The sequence below is a fragment of the Nicotiana tabacum genome, chromosome 10, assembly GCF_000715075.1.
Source record: "Nicotiana tabacum cultivar K326 chromosome 10, ASM71507v2, whole genome shotgun sequence".
NCBI lineage: Eukaryota > Viridiplantae > Streptophyta > Magnoliopsida > Solanales > Solanaceae > Nicotiana > Nicotiana tabacum.
The window spans coordinates 95367720-95386390 of record NC_134089.1 but is presented as its reverse complement, the minus strand read 5'-3'; the positions used below and the strand labels follow the sequence as shown (position 1 = coordinate 95386390).

Sequence of the window (18671 nt, the reverse complement as noted above, 5' to 3'; positions counted from 1 at the left end):
GCTTTTGAGGAGAAGCAGAAGCAGTTTTGGAGAACCGAAAAAAGTAGCTTCTTTTTAGAAGCACTTTTTTGAAAAGCGCTTTTGAGAAAAATATATTTAGAAGTATTTTTTTAAAAGCTTAGCCAAATACTAATTGTTACTAAAAAATACTTTTTAAATTAATTAGCCAAACACAAAAAAAAATTCACTAAAAATATTTTTTAGAAAATCACTTTTGAAAAAAATCAATTCTCAAAATAAGCTAAGTTTTGCGGCTAGACCAATAGCCCGTTTGGCCAAGCTGCAAAAATCAGCTTATTTTGAGAAGTGTTTTTTTTCAAAAGTGCCTTTCTCAAAAGTACTTTTTTGTGTTTGGCTAATTAGTTTGAAAAGCACTTCTGAGCAGCAATTAGTGTCTGACCAAGCTTTAAAAAACTGCTTCTAAGTGTATTTTTCTTAGAAGTGCTTCTCAAAAAAGTGCTTTTGGAGAGAAGCTATTTTTTTCTGCTTCTACTTCTCCTCAAAAATATTTTTTTTCCGTCCAAAAGCTTGGCCAAACACCTCAATTTTTGGCCAAAAGTGTTTTTGGCAAAAAAAAAAAAAAACACTTTTGGCTAAAAAGAAGCTTGGCCAAATAGGCTACAAACATGTTACTCCCTTCGTTTCATATTAGATGAGGTACTTTCCTTTTTAGTCTGTTCTAAAATAAATGACACATTTCTAAATTTGGAAATAATTCAACTTTAAACTCTTCGTTTTACCCATTTACCCTTAATGAGAAGTTTTTATAGCTACACAAATATTATGGCCCCACAAACCTTTTACCCCTTACGCTTTTAAGACCACAAGTTTCAAATCTCTTTTTCTTTTTTCTTAAACTCCGTGTCGAGTCAAACTACCTCGCCTAAACGGGAGTATTATAGCCTGTTTGGCCAAAAGTGCTTTTTTTTTTTTGGCCAAAAATTGAGGTGTTTGGCCAAGCTTTTGGAAGGAAAAAAAAGTACTTTTGAGGAGAAGCAGACGCAGGAAAAGTAGCTTCTCTCCAAAACTACTTTTTTGAGAAGCAGTTTTGAGAAAAATATACTTAGGAGCAGTTTTTTAAAGCTTGGCCAAACACTAATTGCTGTCCAGAAGTGCTTTTCAAACTAATTAACCAAACACAAACTGCTTCTCGCCAAAAGTACTTTTGAAAAAAGCACTTTTGAAAAAAAATACTTACCAAAGCTGATTTTCGCAGCTTGATCAAACGAGCTATTAGTTTCATATAGACTGAAAACAAACATACAAAAAAACTTCGAAAAATTTTATTTTGTGTCTCATACAAGTGACACTAGTTGTATTAGATAACTTTTATGTCTCACAATTTTGTGGACCCAGATTTCTGTGGATCCAGAAGGGTAAGATTGAGATTCACAAATTTGTGAGATAAAAAGAAGCCTCATACAACTAGTTTAAGTTGTACGATACACAAATTAAACTTTTCAAAAAAACTCCTCTATTACCCCTCGCACCCACAATACTCCACTTTTCACTCATCTGTTTCTTTGGAGTGTCAAATGGAGATGGAGAAGCTGAGGAAAATGGTGAACCAAATAGCCTATACACCAGCCCAAGACAGGCTCCGTACACTCTCTACACTTCAACTCTTTCTAATCCCTCTTCTCTCATTAGCTTCCACTCTCTATGGCTTCGCACTTCCCCTCCGTCATCGCCTTTACCAACTTGGTCTGCTTCACGCAGACAGGTAAATAAATCTCCCTTTATTATGATTTTGGTTTATACGGGACTTTGTTTCCTTAACATGTAGTGCTTTTTAACTGTAAGGTTGCCGGTGCCAGTGATTAGCGTTGGGAATTTAACTTGGGGAGGTAATGGGAAGACTCCAATGGTTGAATTTCTTGCACTTTGGTTGGCTGCTGCTGGAATTTCACCTCTTATTCTCACAAGGGTACTCGCATTTTTTTTTCCTCTCTCACTTTTTTTAGTATCTACTTTATTTCATTATGTATGATTGTATTTGATTGAACATGAAGCTTGAGCTGTTAAATTGACTTGTATATTATATTAGTGTTAGTAGAAGAAAATATCAAATTAATTCTGTAATAGCTAAGAAGTTAGGCCTCCGTATCTTTGGTCTAGTGTTAAGAGCGAAGCTCGTGACGTGTGGGTTAGGCGCACGTCACAGGAACCGTGCTGCGGACAAATGCCTCGTATTTAAGTGGAGAAGGGTAGAGTCCCATTATCCATCAAGTTTTGAACCATGTGCCACTGTCCCTCGGAGATTTCTCGGTTATAAAAAAAAAAGACAAAAAAAAAAAGCCAAGAAGTTAGTGTGATAAAAAAAACATCACATGAAGATTAAAATTTGAATTCTTAAATGAATTTAAATTCTAAAAGTTGTGAAAGTTGTATGAAGTAATCCTATTAGAGGAAAGGTATCAAATATTTTTGAATGTAATTATAATGACAAGCGTGTCATATAAATTGATACCTTATAATATTACTCCATATGTTTTGTTTTTGAAGTAATATTTTTGAAAATGAATGAATCCATCTCCCCCTTTTTTACCGCACTCAATTTGTTTGATATTCCATGGATTTATTATTAGCACAAGGGAACCTTGTAAACAGGCCACTTTTCTGGTTTATTGAAAGTGGATGATCTAGTGTTGCAACTGATATTTTATTCTCTCTCTGTGTTAATCTCGTGTTAGACTTACTGCCAAAGTTTGTCGAACATTAGTTACCTAAATCTTTCAATATAGGAAGAAATATTTTGAGCCTCTTATTTGGTTTGTTTTTGGTGTTGGTTTGTGATACGCAGTTGTTTTTGCTTTTTCTCCTTCCGGATGTACTTTGGACCATTTGCGATTACAAACACAAGGGTTGTATTTTGCGAAAATGTTTTCTTCTGCAGGGTTATGGTGGTGCAGATGAAGCAAAAATGCTCCAAAGGCATCTGTATGGGATATCTGTGAAGATTGGTGTAGGTGCAAACAGGGCCGTTACGGCTGCCAGTTTTCTGAAAAGATATGGCCACATCAGCCCTCGCAAGCATGGTAACTCAGATTTGGACAGACTTTTCTCTGATAACAAAAAGGGAAATAGTTCTTATTGTGACCAAATTGGGGTTGCAATCCTAGATGACGGAATGCAGGTCTGTGCCAAAACTGCATTTTAAGTGTTAACCACCTACTGATCGAACAGGAACTTTGTTGTTTGTATTTAGTAAAACTAATTCGTGCTATTCTTGGGTTAAATTGAGTTAAAAATGTTTCCCATCTTTTCTTGGAATATGTATACCTCTCGAATTCCTGCTGTTGTGCTTAGTTGCAAACCTTTCTTCTTCTTCCCTTTATAATTATAACTATTTGATCTTCCAAACAATTCAAAATTGGATACTCTTTTTATTTCAATCCCCAGACTTTATATCCCGACCTAAAACATGGCCTTGCTTCTAACTAGGATTTATTTAGGTGTATGATTGTGGGCTCTTTATTTTACTTGTGACATTAAACTTGTACTCACATTTTGTTAGCTTTAAAAATGCGAAAGCAGCATATCAGTTTGTGGCGTGACGTCGAGATTGTAATGGTGAATGCAATGATTCCATGGGGGAACCATCAGTTAATTCCACTTGGACCATTAAGGGAACCTTTGACTGCACTTGCACGCGGAGATATAGTTGTAATCCATCATGCGAACTTGGTATTAACACTCTCTTTCTTCTGTGTATCTGAGATAGCTTCTTGATACTTGTGAAGCATGACATTTGATTAGTAAAATTAGAAAATCAGATAGGATCACTGACGTCCATTTAATATGCTTGAGTCACGCAGGTCTCAGAAAAGGACGTTGAGGCCATAGCATCAGAAATTCGAACAGTAAAAAATTCTCTTCCTATATTCTTGAGCAGATTGGCGCCTTTATACTTTCTTAAAGCTCGCAACATGTCTCACAAATTGGCTTTGATGGACATCTGTAATACACTTGTCTTATGTGTCTCAGCAATTGGATCTGCTGAATCTTTTGTTGAAACAATAAAGAAGGTACAGGTTTTGAATTCTCTTGTTTGATGCTCATACAACCATCTATTTTCCTTCCTTATCTTTGAAGCTTTGAGGCAGTTGAGTTTTTATTCAACTTCTCGTTTGTTTTATTACCACTACTTATTATTCTCTTCTGTTCTAAAAAGTTGTTAAAACTTTGCAGCTGGGGCCAACATATGTTGATCGGCTAGACTTTAGTGACCACCATTTATTTGAAGCTAAGGTAGGTGACATCATCTATTTTTGTTTGGCTTCTCTTTTTACTCCCCTGTTTACTCATAGACTAGTAACGAGGACATTGTAACTGTGAAGGTCGACATTTAACGTGATTTCTCTCACAACATGGCACTCATAGATCTGTCATCCACCTATTTTCCGCCTGGATTCTATGAATTGATGTTTGTGCTAGACATTTTCATTTTTTTTTTCTTTTTCAAAAACTTGAGTATTCACTTTGGTCCATAATAATGTTAGGATATTGACATGATCAGAATGAGACTTTGGAATCTTCAATCAGACTTTGCTATGAAGCCTATTGTTGTTGTAACAGAAAAGGTAAGTAGATCTTGCAAAAGGTATCATCTTCTTTGTTTTGTTTCCTGAAAAGAGATTAATACATGATCAGAACTCAGAAAAGGTGAATAAATCTCACGAATAGGTATGATTTTGTCTGTAAAAAGATATCGTGATGTTGAGAATCTGGTCATTAGCAAACTACATGTGACAGAACCAAGTTACCTGGAGTTTATACACGCCAACATAAACAAGCTGGTACAGTTAATATAGCAAATATATTTTACTTAAATATTTTACAGGATCAGAAAATGCAAATAGTACAATTCTGATCCTAAGACAACTGCATTTACCTCAGTGTCTGTACTTGCATCTATAGTTTTTAGCAATTTGTATATAGAAATGGTCCAATCCTTCCGAAACTTGCTCATGTGGTAGATGGCACCCTTGTTTTGTAATGGGCTCGGCTGGCCGAGGTAGCCCTTGAATGAAAGACATGAAAACCCCTCGCTCTTCCCTCCTGGTGTTTTTTGTTAAAAAGATGTTAACTATCTGTCGACGTGATGGCTGTGTTAATTCAAAAAACATAGGCCATTAAATTTGTCGTTCATGACCTTCCTCTTGCTATTGAGAAACTATTGTCACTGGGTATGGAATTGGTAGTCAGTTTTAATTTAAAGAGTTCAAATCAAGGCCTCCTCTGTATAGTATGATTCACGTACACAGTAGCCAACAATTATTACGATTTTCTCACAATCACTGGTCTTGATTTGCTAGGACTATGATAGAGCTCCCGAGGTTCTTACATATTTGGATCCATATGAAGTGTTGGTTCTTTGCTCCAGCTTGCAAATTCTACCTCATAAAGGAAGCACAGAAGAAACATTTAAGAAGTGTCTGTGGCAGCATTTGGAAGTTAGCTGCAAGGTCTAAGAATGGTCTTCTGGCACTATTTTTGAAGGACATATAAGCTTCAATTCTTAATGCTCAGAGTAGGTAAGCTCGATAAGTTGCAGTTGAGGTGACGTCTACACTGAGAGTGACATTGAGGTATGCATTAAATTCATAAGATTAAAGTTTATTGTTGAACAAGCAGAGCTATAGTACCAGTGAACGGAAGGAGGACGGATGACAAAAGGAAAAATATGTTTTGAAGTATGTGCATGGTAGAACGATTTGCCTCTTGCTACAAAGTATTTCGAGCTATATTGAGAACATTCAGCACAGACTGTTCTCCCAGGGTCAGAGTATTTTTTCCTGCTGTGGGAATGTGACTTTGTTAGTCGTCCAGGGATGATCTTGCTTTTACAGGCTGAGAGTTAAAAGGAAGGGAAATTACCAGTTATGTCCGTCCATAAGCAAATTAGTACAAAAATTAGTCAATTCATAAAATATTATTAATATTAGCTAAATGCTACTAATATTAGCCAATTAGCTATTTGCAGCAAAATATGATCAAATTTTTGCTTTCTTTTGAGTAAGTGTTGTTGGAATATGTTGGGTACATTTTGAGGAATTTGAATCTCGGTTTTGTGATGATTTAGTGAAGTTTTGAGGAGGGTTGAATTGAAAATTCGAAAAGAAGGTGAACATGGGAAAAGATGATTTGTGTATCCACGTTGTGTATCATTTGCGTATCACATATGTATCATGTATATTAACGTATACCTGTTTGTGAAATACATGCGTGATACATGTGTCACAAAAAAACTTTTTAAACTGGATTTTAACTATGAATTTTGATACCAAACTAGTCCAAATCATCTTCAATCTTGCTCAAATTTTGTATATCACCTTCAATGTTTTAAACGAATTTCAACCATACCCATTAAAAAAAATCTTTTTTGCCTAATTTTTTAAATATTGTATATCATTTGTCCTTATGTTGTGGGATATTATTGGGTATGTTATTGTTGTTGTATATCATTTGTATGAATTTGACTCCAAACTAGTCTAATTTACCTTTAAACTTCGCTGAATTATATATATATATATTATCTCATCTATATATTTTCAACGAATCGCAACAATACCTATTAGGAAAATAATCTTTTTGTCATGACCCAAACTAGAGGGACATGATTGGCACTCGGGCCATACCTGCCGAGCACCAGCGTACATTTTATCTAACCTTTCTTATTATCTATAAGGGCTGACGAGATCAACATAAATGGTAGACATGAATCATGAACAACCAATAATGATAGATAATGGCATGAACATACACACCATGGGCCGACAAGGTTGTCATGAAGCTATATATAAGGTAAGAGCCGAAAAACTGCCATGAGAGACTATACAACAAGAATCAGCCGATAAGGCTATCCAAATGATACATGAGTCGACACTTATCTATAAGCCTAGGAACATAAGTGCTGCAACATTGCCGGAACATGGCCTCGACATACCCATAATGTTTATAACAAAAATGCATACCAAGACCACGACAAGTCCGGAGAAGTGATCTCGCCAACAATCGTTGAACTGGGCAGCCTACTGTGGTGGGGGAGCTTCGTCTACCTGTCTATCAGAACGTGGAGCACGACATGCAACGTCCACAAATAAAAGGGACGTCAATACGAATAAAGTACTGAGTGTGTAAGGCAAGAAGCATAAATAAGAATATTAATGTAAAGAGGGATAGATAATATACAACATGTAATATCTGAGTGCCTCTGAGGGCGAATGGCATGATCTACAAAGATACTATATATATATATATATATATATATATATATATATATATATATATATACACACACACACATATCATCATCATCATATTGTACCCGGCCTCGAAGAGGACTCGGTAAAAATGTACCCGGCCATCATAAGACTCAGTAGAATCGTACCCGGCCACGTGGAGCTTGGTAAAACCCAATTGATTAGTGGTTGCACAATAGGTGTCGTACCCGACCGACTATATCGCGGCTTGGTAGAGTAAAATAGAAACATATATATAATGTATGCTGGACTCATGGGATCACGTTCTAAACCTTTCGGAGTGACATAAGTTTGGTAACCTACGTATACATTATTAAAGCTAATTCGTCATCATAAATCTTATTGGAACCATGAAATACCAACAACATTTGATACGAATAAGAGGAGCAACATCAACATCAATATTTCCATAAGAAGGGAAACAATGAGTACTACTAGCTTGTAAGAGTGGAGTATCTTTGGAAGCGCATTCGTTATATTATGTACAATCGGAGTCGTGCAAAAGAAAGAAAGAGATAGCCTCACATACCTAGCATATACTGCCCAACCTCAAGCTATGCAAATCTCATGGCTCCTTAGTCTACAATAAGATAAATGATACTATCGTTATCGTTTAAGCGTCATAACTAGCATATATCAACCGCAACCTATTTTACGATAAAACAGACAACACCTCCCATATTTATATGACTTCCCCCAAGTTACAACAATCGCAAAACAGCCCAAACAACATCCACAATATCAACAACACCAATATAATTCAATATGAGCTTCTCCGATTTTCTTAACAATCATATTGAGCGACAAACTCGTTTTTACTAATAACAAAACATAAATTGAATCCAACTTATATTCCATAAATTGGTTCACAGACTTCAGAACATCATACATATATGTACGATATGATTGCTTGTTTAAAACATCCACAAAATAACTTCCAAAACAGCCTCATACGCCTCGCACCCTAACTTTTATTGTCAATCACTTGTGTTTCGTGTTTTCTTCTTCAATAAACTTAGTTAACACCTAGAAAATCTTAACAACAACAGCTACAATATTATCAAATTATTTTTCATAATTTCCAGCCACCCCAAATCATATATTTGGCCAAAAACAGTCCAACCAAAAAGATAATCATGTCTCATGTTCTTTCAAGTGTTATCTTGTGATTTTTCACTCAAGCTACACAACAAACACAAGATTAAACTTAGGAACAATCAAAAGATGTTATACATACCTTGGACAATAGTTACAACTCGAAACCTCATCTCAACTTAGCTCACAATAGCCCTCAATCACACCACAACATCATATGAGCATTCTCTTGTAGTCTTTAACATTTTTGATGATGAACTGAGTTGATTTTCCTTGAGTTTGGTTCTTGAGATCTTAGGATATGTTAGAGAGGGTTTTGGAGAGATTTGACGAATTCTGGGTGAGAAATGACCCGAAATGAGGCTAAAACATCTTTTAAAAGAAGTAAGGTCTGTGACCATCTCAAGTGGGTCCCAACAGGACCGTCTCGAGTGGGTCCCAACAGGAACTGCTTGCGCAGTCTCGCGAAAAGACGAATATCTCTCTACTCCGACGTCGTATCAACAAACCATTTAATGCGTTGGAAACTAGATTTATAGATCTTTAATTTGGTGGGTATATCACCCCGTAATTCCAAGTAAATTGGGAGAAAAGCTTAGTAACATTTGACCTAAAGTTTAAGTAAAATTATGAACATAAGTTGCGACAACTTTTGTCGACTTTTGTTTCATAACTCGTTTGGTTTCAAGACTTATGATATAGATATTATATGATTCAAATATCTTAAAACACTACCTCCTTATCATATTAAGCACCTCTAGTTTTACCTGAAAATACGGATTATAACATCCTTGATTCGTTTAACTTCTAATATTTGTTAATCATTCTTATACACACTTGTATCATTTAAGACCAATATTGTTAACTTCTTATCTTCTTAAAGATAATCTCTTCTCGGATTTACATCGACTAGCTTACAATGTGATCTAACATATGCGAATATGGGTTGTATCACTTTTTTGCCTATATTTTGAATGTTGTATATTATTGATAATTTTATTTTTGGCTATTTTTGGTAGCATAACTAAAATGGCTAGTTGTTGGTAAATAGTATCATTTTTTATATATTTCCTTATGATTTCCTAAAAGTAATCCATGTATATCGATAGCGTAAAAATTGCACCGGGCGCCTTATTTGGTCGCCCCCAGTATACCCATTTTTTAAAAAAACTTTTAACTTGTACCCACTTTTTAAATAACTTCAGTCATCTTTATCCTCCTCCTTCTCCTCCTTTGTTTTCTTCTTCAAGTTACAAAACAAATTGATATTTATTTCCAGAAGCAACGCTGCTTTAGTTATAAGGTCAATTTTTTTAATTGAACAGTTCGGCAGTTGTACTTCTGCTCCAAATTTACAGTAAATTATTCTTAGGAAAAAGTTTAAGTTACCAGTTGGGTTTGTTTTGGATTGCTCACTGTTGGAAAGCGTTTTTGTAAGGCCAATTGTTTGTGTGCCCTTTGGAAATATATATATTTCTTGGTATGATTTTTGTGCAGTATATATTCATACGCCTCTCTACTTATTTTTGTTTGTTTGGGCACCGTTATTCCTTCTTTTGTCTCAGAGGACATATATCGAGCATCTTGTGGCTTTCTTAAAAACATAACTTGCTCATTCTAGTCCACTTCAGCTAACAACCACTAGCTACAACTAAGGCAAAACAACAAAAATATAGCTAAAAAATTATAATTGACAAATACAGCAAATTAACAAAAACTTCAGCTCTATAGCTGAAGTTTCCCAGTTACAACACAAAAACTAAGTTTCCCAGTTACAACACAAAAGCTTCAGCTCTAGAGCTGAAGTTTCCCAGTTACAACACAAAAACTTCAGCTAGCTGAAGTTTCCCAGTTACAACACAAAAGCTTCAGCTCTAGAGCTGAAGTTTCCCAGTTACAACACAAAAACTTCAGCTCTAGAGCTGAAGTTCGCCAGTTACAAAACAAAAACTTCAGCTCTAGAGCTGAACTTCAGGCCCGGCTACTAGAATACTGAAGTTTTGCGTGATTGTCTTTGCTACTTCAGCCCTGTGTGCTGAAGTTATGCGAAAAAGCGGGTACGTTTGTAATTTTTTTTTGCAAAGCGGGCACAAGTTAAAATGTGACACAAAAGGCGTGTATAGATGCAAATGTCCCATCGATAGCAAGATTTCTTTAATGGGCTCATTACTATTAGGCTCATTTTTGTGGGAATTTTCATATATATACCCACTTTTAGGGTCACCATTAAAGTTCTACCCATATTTTATAAAATTTTGCAAAATATACCCGCTCGGATATGAAGTTGTTCAATCTCTTTAATGCCTTTCAAATACAACTTCAGAAATTCGAATTTTAAATTGTTCAATCTCTTCAATAAAACTTCAGAAATTAAATCTGAAATTCTTCTATCTTTCAAATGTAACTTCAGAAATTCGAATTTTAAATAGTTCAATCTTTTAAATGAAACTTCAAATTTCAAATCTTAAGTTCTTAAACATAAACTTGTTCTTCAAATTATAACAATCCAATAGACAATTCAATGTCCAAATCTAATACAAATGAGTTCAAATTTGAAACAAAACTTTCAAATATCATAAAGAACAAATCTCGATCATCAAATTGTCAAAACAACAACAATTTTAACAAATCCATTTTGCAATTAAGAAGAAGAAGAAACTCTAAGCACAATGAGGAAGAAAATAACAATAAAGAAGAAGAGAACTCTAATACAGTGTATGAATCTGGAGTTATTCAAAAATTTGTTATTAGTGAACTTTTTAAAAAATGTGTGCAAATTTAATGGGTGAGGAAAAACTGGGCGCTACATTAAAATTTTACCATTTCAGCTAGAACTAAAGAATAGACCAAGAATCATATGGGCTTTATGAAACTAAAGATTTTCTGGGCGTCGACACGATACTGCGATGCAAAGGTGGGGTCTCAACTTACTGAGTGGAAGACCCATCTAGAAATTGCATGAATTTCAACAAGTTGACCTGGAAAATGAAAGTAATGGATTACTATAATTGGAAGGCTCCGAGTAGACATTAATTCCATTTTCCACTATGATCGGAAAAATTGAGGTGGGAATAGCCTATTTGATGAAGTTAAAATGTGAAACAACTAAAATAAATATAGAGGCAGTGGAGCCTACAGTTCCATTGACCCAACATAGTACAAACTAACTAAGACACATATTTCAACTTCAACGAGGAGTTTACAGCTATATGATGGACCATCCTTGCATTCCTTTTTTTCTGGTCCCTCTTTTTTTTGATGTTTAGGTGAAAAAGAATTTAATGTATTTTGCCATGCTGTTATTACGTAATTACGTATAAGTTTGGATAGAAGACTAATAACCCATTTGGCCAAGCTTCTAAAATCAGCTCATTTTGAAAAGTGTTTTTCTCAAAAGTACTTTTTAAAAAAGTGTTTTTGGTGAGAAGCAGTTTCTGTTTGGCTAATTAATTCGAAAAACACTTTTGAGCAGTAATTAGTGTTTGGCCAAGTTTTTTAAAATTATTTCTAAGTGTATTTTTCTCAAAAGTGTTTCTCAGAAAAGTACTTTTAGAGAGAAGCTGCTTTTTTCTGTTTCTCCAAAAATGTTTCTGTTTCTCCTCAAAAGTACTTTTTTTCCTTCCAAAAGCTTGGCCAAACACCTTAATTATGCTTTTGGCCAAAAAAAATACTTTTGCCCCCCCCAAAAAAAAAACTTGGGCAAACAGGCTATAAGAATTAGTACATGTAACTAAAAAAAAGGGTTTGAAGACTCAAAGTCTCAAACAAGATGTACCTCTCTTTGTCCTCAAACTACATAAATATATGTCTTCTCCAAAAAGTTATTTGCAAAATCTATTTTCCCCAAAATTACTTTTCGATAATCTCCAATAAAAGCTAAACCATAACCAATTCAAACTCCACCTAAGTATTCTCAAGTTATATAGTTAAGGGTGAAAATCATTTACACCTTCTAACTTTGTTCTAAAAATCAAACTCCCCCGTTAACTTTGAACAATAGTCATTCTCCCCTCTTATTCTATGCATTATGCAATATCAATTTTGCCCTTGACATTTTTAATTCTCTATCTATATAATATATTTTTATATTATATAGAATAATATTTGATTTTTTAACCTAAACATTTTACCTTTAGTTTAAATATTTTTCTATCTTAGTATAGATCTGTCACGATCCGAATTTTCCACCCTCGTGAGTCGTGATGACGCCTACTCGTAGAAGCTAGGCAAACCACGAAATTCAGAAATCTTTAATTCCTTTATTTTAATCTTTTTAACAACTTGCATTTAACAGGTGATAAACATTAAATAACAGCGGAATGTGAGATTAGCGGAAGACTTAAGCAAATATAAAACTAAAATAATACGAAATTCAATATATGTCTCTACCCAGAAACCGGTGTCACAACATTCACGGACTAACTATGATTACTACATACAAATGTTCGAAAGAAAGAAACACTGTCTGTCTCGGATACAAGTGATACAAAACATAATAAAAGATGGAGGAAACGCCGGGGCCTGCGGACGCTTGTAGGACTACCTCAGAGTCTCGATGAACTGAAGGCTGGCTCCCCTACTGCTAATGACCAAGCACTGCTCCGGTATCTGCACAGAGTGCAAAGTGTAGTATCAGCACAACCGACCCCATGTGCTGGTAAGTGCCTGCCCTAACCCCGACGAGGTAGTGACGAGGCTAGGACCATACTCCAGATAAACCTGTGCAGTTATATAATATACAGCAGAAATATAAACAGGTAATAACAATTTAAAAGGGAGGGGAGAAACATGCTTCGGGGAAACATACTAATTCTATCAGAAACTTAATAAAGTATGAAAGAACACTCGATGTCTATAATCAATACGATAACAATACTGTTGCGGCGCGCAACCCGATCCCTTATTATTTAATATTGTTGCGGCGTGCAACCCGATCCACATATATAACTGTTGCGGCATGCAACCCGTTCCAATATAATATCTGTTGCGGCGTGCAACCGATCCAATATAATATCTGTTGCGGTGTGCAACCCGTTCCATTATAATATCTGTTGCGGCGTGCAACCCGTTCCAAATATACAGTCAACAATAATCATAATTAACTGTACCGGCAAGGGATCAACAATAGACTACACTATCCCGGCAAGGAAACTCAACAGTACAAGTATATACGTCCCGGCAAGGGAGAAGCAACCATAACTAAACTTGTTCCAACATCTAACTATCTCAACTATAACTCAACTAGTTTCAACATCTAACTACCTCAGCTATAACTAAACTGGTTACAACACCTAACACGAAGAATCATCAACCTAAGCGTCCGTAATATCAATTAAGAACACAATGCAAGGGAACCTCAACTCAACAATAGTCCGGCAAGGGGGTAACATAATGATCTCTTCTCTTTCTCACTTTTACCTCACAATTCACTTCACAACTCGAGCCAATGCTCTAGAGTTTCGATTATCACTTATACTTTCACAATTCGTTATACAACTGGAGCCAACGCTCCTCAATGTTCATAGGTCACAATTCTTTCCACAACTTTACACAACAAATAGAAATCTTCACCAAGGCATGAATAATACAACGAGATCATGAAAATCACGATATAAGACTCACGGTCATGCTTGAGACCAACGCATAGATACTCGTCACCATGCCTATACGTCGTACTCGACAAGAAACAAATAGCAAATAGGACACAACTCCTAATCCCTCAAGCTAAGGTTAGACCAAACACTTACCTCGATGCAACGAACACAAATCAAGCCTCAACTAACGCTTTACCTCTTGTTTCCACCACCAACTCGCTTGTATCTAGCCATAATTTGCTTAACAACATCAATAAACGCTAAATGAATCAATTCTAATGCATGAAAATAGGTTTTATAAAGATTTCCCCAAAAAGTCAAAAATCGACCCCGGGCTTGCTTGGTCTAAACCCGAATTTAGGACCAAAACCCGATTACCCATTTACCCCCGAGCCCGGATATATAATTGGTTTTGGATTCCGACCTCAATTTGAGGTCTAAATCCCCAAATTTCAATATTCTTAGGTTTTACCCAAAATTCCCAATTTCCACCATGAAAGTAATTGATTTGAAGTCGAAATCATGTTAGAAGATGTTAATGATTGAAGAAAAGTAGTTAAAAATGACTTACAATTGATTTGGAGAAGAAAGGTTGTTTGAAAAATTGCCTCTTATGTTTTTGGGGTTTTGAAAAATGAAAATAACTGAAAATCCCGTCTATTTATATCCCTCTCAGACCCCTTGTGCGGACCGCACAAAATGGACTGCGGCCGCACAGGCCTTCCTGAGGTACTGCGGTCCAGTGCCCTATGCAGACTGCATGAAATGGACCGCGGCCGCACAGGTCTCCACCGCGGACCGCAAGAAATCGAGCGCGGCCGCGAAGGTTTGGCCTTGCTCACCGCGAACCGCACAAATCCCACCGCGGTCGCGGAGTCCCCACCGCGGACCGCGAGACCTGGCTTCACAGACCTGCAACTTCTATGAATCTGCAACTTTTTCCTAAGTGTAAAAACATCCCGAAACTCACTCGAGTCCTCGGGGCTCCAAACCAAATGTCATACTATCTCAAAAACATCATATGGACTTACTCGTGTAATCAAATCATCAAAATAACCTCATGAACATCAAATTAAATCTCGAGATCAATGAAATTTTCTCAAAACTTCTTTAAACATAAATTTTGCAATTTAAGTCCGAATCACGTCACATGACATCCGTTTTTCACCAAATTCCACAGAAATATCTTAAATCATATATAAGACCTGTACCGGCCGCCGAAACTAAAATACGGGCCCGATACCATCATGTTCCAAGCAAATTTCATTTCAATTTTTCCTTAAACAGTTTCAGAAAATAATTTCTTTTAAAAATTCATTTCTCGGGCGTGGGACCTCGGAATTCGATTCCGGGCATACGCCCAAGTCCCATATTTTCCTATGGACCCTCCGGGACCGTCAAATCACGGGCCCGGGTCCGTTTACCCAAAACATTGATCCGAAGTCAAATTAACTCATTTTATAATCAATTTTTTTTTATCATTTTTCACAGAATTTCATATTTAAGCTTTCCGGCTACGCGCTTGGATTGCGCATGCAAATTGAGGTGGCTCTAAATGAGGTTTTCAAAGCCTCATAACACAAAATTTAATTTAAAGCAAGTGATGACCTTTTGGGTTATTACAAGATCTTTACTTAAGTTCATTAACATTATAAGTAACATAATCATTTTATATATTTATTACAAAATCTAACGCTATTTTTTTTATAATTGTAATTTAAATATTACATGCATTAAGAAAGAAAGTAAGTAAGTATGTATGTAAGTTTCACTCTCTCTTATTCTCTACCATCTCTTTCTATATCTATATCTATATATATATATATATATATATATATATATTAATTAAACAAAGAATATCGTTGATGAAATAGCTTTTAAATTATAATTTAAAATGTATTTACAATATAAATAGATACTCTTTTAGAATTCTGTTATAAAATTTAGCTCTATTTTTATTTCATTAATGGAGATCATAACTCATTTATCAATATAAAATTATGTTATATATTTATCTCTATTTTTAGTAATTATTTTTGTATTACTCGCATTCAAATATGTTTATAAAAATTTTAATCCCTTTTATTATATAGAATAATATTTGATTTTTTAACCTAAACATTTTACCTATAGTTTAAATATTTTTCTATATTAGTATAGATCTTTACTTAAGTTCATTAACATTATAAGTAACATAATCTTTTTATATATTTATTACAAAATCTAACGCTATTTTTTTGTAATTGTAATTTAAATATTACATACATTAAGAAAGTAAGTATGTATGTAAGTTTCACTCTCTCTTATAAATAGATACTCTTTTAGAATTCTGTTATAAAATTTAGCTCTATTTTTATTTCATTAATGGCGATCATAACTCATTTATCTATATAGAATTATGTTATATATTTATCTCTATTTTTAGTACTTACTCCCTTTTATTATCACTTTATAAATATATATTAGAACTTCGATTACTATAAATAAAATTAAACTATTTTTATTCTGCCCATTTATTTCACTATAGAACATATTACTTAATTACTATTTCTCACTCTTCTTTTTTCGTCTCAAAAATAATTTTTCTGCTTTCTACAGGTACTTTTGTTATATAACTTTTAATAAACAAAAGAAATTTTTCATGATTTTAAAAAATTTAAAGAGAGAGAGAGAGAGAGAGAGAGAGGGGGGTTGGTTGATATGTAAGAGTAAATAGGTATTTGAAAAAGCCGAAGGACATAAAAGGGGAAGAATGATTATCGTTCAATGTTGAGGGAGGAGTTTGTTGTAAAGAAAAGTTGAGGGTTATAAATGATTTTCACCCTATAGTTAATGGTTTCTGTTAATCTCTTAGAAGTTTACTTAGAGATAACAAAAAAGAAAATATGATGTTTTGAATAAATTATATAAAAGAATGATGTCTTAGCATATGGTTTAGGCAAGATTATGGAAGCATACCAAAAATCATATATTTAGTATTAAAGTAGAGGTGTTCAAAACCGAATCGAAACAGAAAATCGAATCGAAACCGAAGCTTAATGGCTTATTAGTATCGGATTAACGGTTTAACGGACGGAGAACGGATTGAATTTTTTTTATTAGCGGCTTATTGATTTGGGGGCGGATTATTCAATTTTCTTAACGGATAATCCGTTAACCCGTTAATAATATATATATATATATATATATATATATATATATATATATATATATAAAATTTATTTTTATCCATATATATCTCTAATCCACTACTAGAATTCTGGGAAAAAGAGACCGCAAAAAGTGACCAACTTTGGTCGCTTTTTGGCTAAATAGCGACCAAAATGCGACCAAAAGTGCCTGGTAGCTATATTGATGGTCCCTTTTATTTAGGGACCAAAGTTGGTCGCTAATTAGCGACCAACTTTGGTCTCTAAGCTAAATAGACCCATTTTTCGGATATTGACTATAGAGACCAACTTTGGTCGCTTTATTAATTTAATAATATAAATTTGGCGATCAAAGTTGGTCTCTAAATAAAAAATACATTATTTATTTATTTATTATTAATCACTAAAAAGCGACCAACTTTGGTCTCTAAACCAAATATTATATTTTAAAATCTAGAAACTAGAGACCAATTTTGGTCGCTTTTGTATTCAATTATTTATTTATTTTATTAAACTAGCGACCAATTTTGGTCCCTAAATACATGGATTTAATTTATTTTTTAAATATTAGCGACCAACTTTGGTCGCTATATCACCAGAAATTTTATTTTTTTAATGAAATAGCGATCAAGTTTGGTCGCTTTTTGTAGAAATCTGGGTAAATAGCGACCAAAGTTGGTCGCTATTCTCCAGAAAATTATTTTTTTTAACATGAAAAGCGACCAAATAGAGACCAACTTTGGTCGCTTTTCTGTGTATTATTTTGCCAGAAACTGCCTGTTTTTGCAGCTACACCACCTGCGAGCCATACCAATTTCCTAAATAGGCATTTTATGCCAACAACAACAACAATAAAAAGCAATTAAAAGCAACAAAGAATAAAGTTCAATAGAACTAACACATTAAGCTAACAAAACTAAGTTAACGCTTATTACAAGCCCATTCGAACTAAAGAGAACTAACACAATAGTAAATTGGTATGTAAAGTAGTTCTAACACAATAGAACTAACACAATATAAATTAGTTCTAACACAATAGAACTAACACAATGTAAATTAGTTCTAACACAATAGAACTAACACAATAGTATATAAAGTACTGAAGGAGTGTTCTTTCATCATCCTCGTCTGCAAGTTGGATTTCCTCGCTCGGTTCATTAGGTGGTTGACTGCGTATGAATTCCCCCACGTCAGATGTGAAGCGAATTGAACCTATATGAAAAATTATATTGAATTAGTATTTCAAAATTTATATAAAAGCAAATCAAAATATTTAATGAAAAGTAAAAAACTTACATGTATGTAGTCGAAGCTCGACCCTCCTTTCTGAATCAGTCTCTTTCTTCTTCTTTACAATACGAGTTTCATTGAATAGCTCATCTTGCTTCATTGGCATTATAAAGTTGTCTGGTGGCTTTGGTGATTATCCTCGTGGTACTATTACTCGAGATGAACTTTGATACAGAGAATAACTTGGATACGGTACATGACGGAGTGTGTCTTTGATCAATTGTTTATCTCATTAGCTATAATGATAATAAGAAGGCAACGACATGTGTTTCAAAAAA

At 34.5% G+C, this 18671-nt stretch overlaps 1 protein-coding gene across 2 annotated transcripts; it reads left to right on the top strand.

Moving 5' to 3' along the window:
- Positions 1 to 1482: 1482 nt before the first annotated feature.
- On the top strand, positions 1483 to 5991 carry LOC107773775 (putative tetraacyldisaccharide 4'-kinase, mitochondrial). 2 transcript variants are annotated; one of them, XR_012695645.1, is made up of 9 exons: positions 1483 to 1723; positions 1804 to 1927; positions 2897 to 3136; positions 3538 to 3687; positions 3819 to 4028; positions 4192 to 4251; positions 4503 to 4583; positions 5319 to 5537; positions 5638 to 5775. XR_012695645.1 is itself a non-coding variant. In XM_075223141.1 (8 exons), the coding sequence occupies exons 1-8, from the start codon at positions 1536 to 1538 to the stop codon at positions 5472 to 5474; spliced, it is 1209 nt and encodes a 402-aa protein (XP_075079242.1). In that variant the 5' UTR covers positions 1483 to 1535; the 3' UTR covers positions 5475 to 5991. The 2 variants fall into 2 exon arrangements, 1 of the variants encoding a protein (XP_075079242.1); XM_075223141.1 differs by having other exon boundaries at positions 5319 to 5991.
- Positions 5992 to 18671: the final 12680 nt, after the last annotated feature.

Bases quoted from the DNA above. Each gene is read 5' to 3' on its own strand.
- LOC107773775 (XM_075223141.1), top strand. From the start codon at position 1,536: ATGGAGATGGAGAAGCTGAGGAAAATGGTGAACCAAATAGCCTATACA. The intron at 1,724-1,803 runs GTAAATAAATCT...TTTAACTGTAAG, and splicing joins GGTCTGCTTCACGCAGACAG to GTTGCCGGTGCCAGTGATTA. The intron at 3,688-3,818 runs GTATTAACACTC...TGAGTCACGCAG, and splicing joins TAATCCATCATGCGAACTTG to GTCTCAGAAAAGGACGTTGA.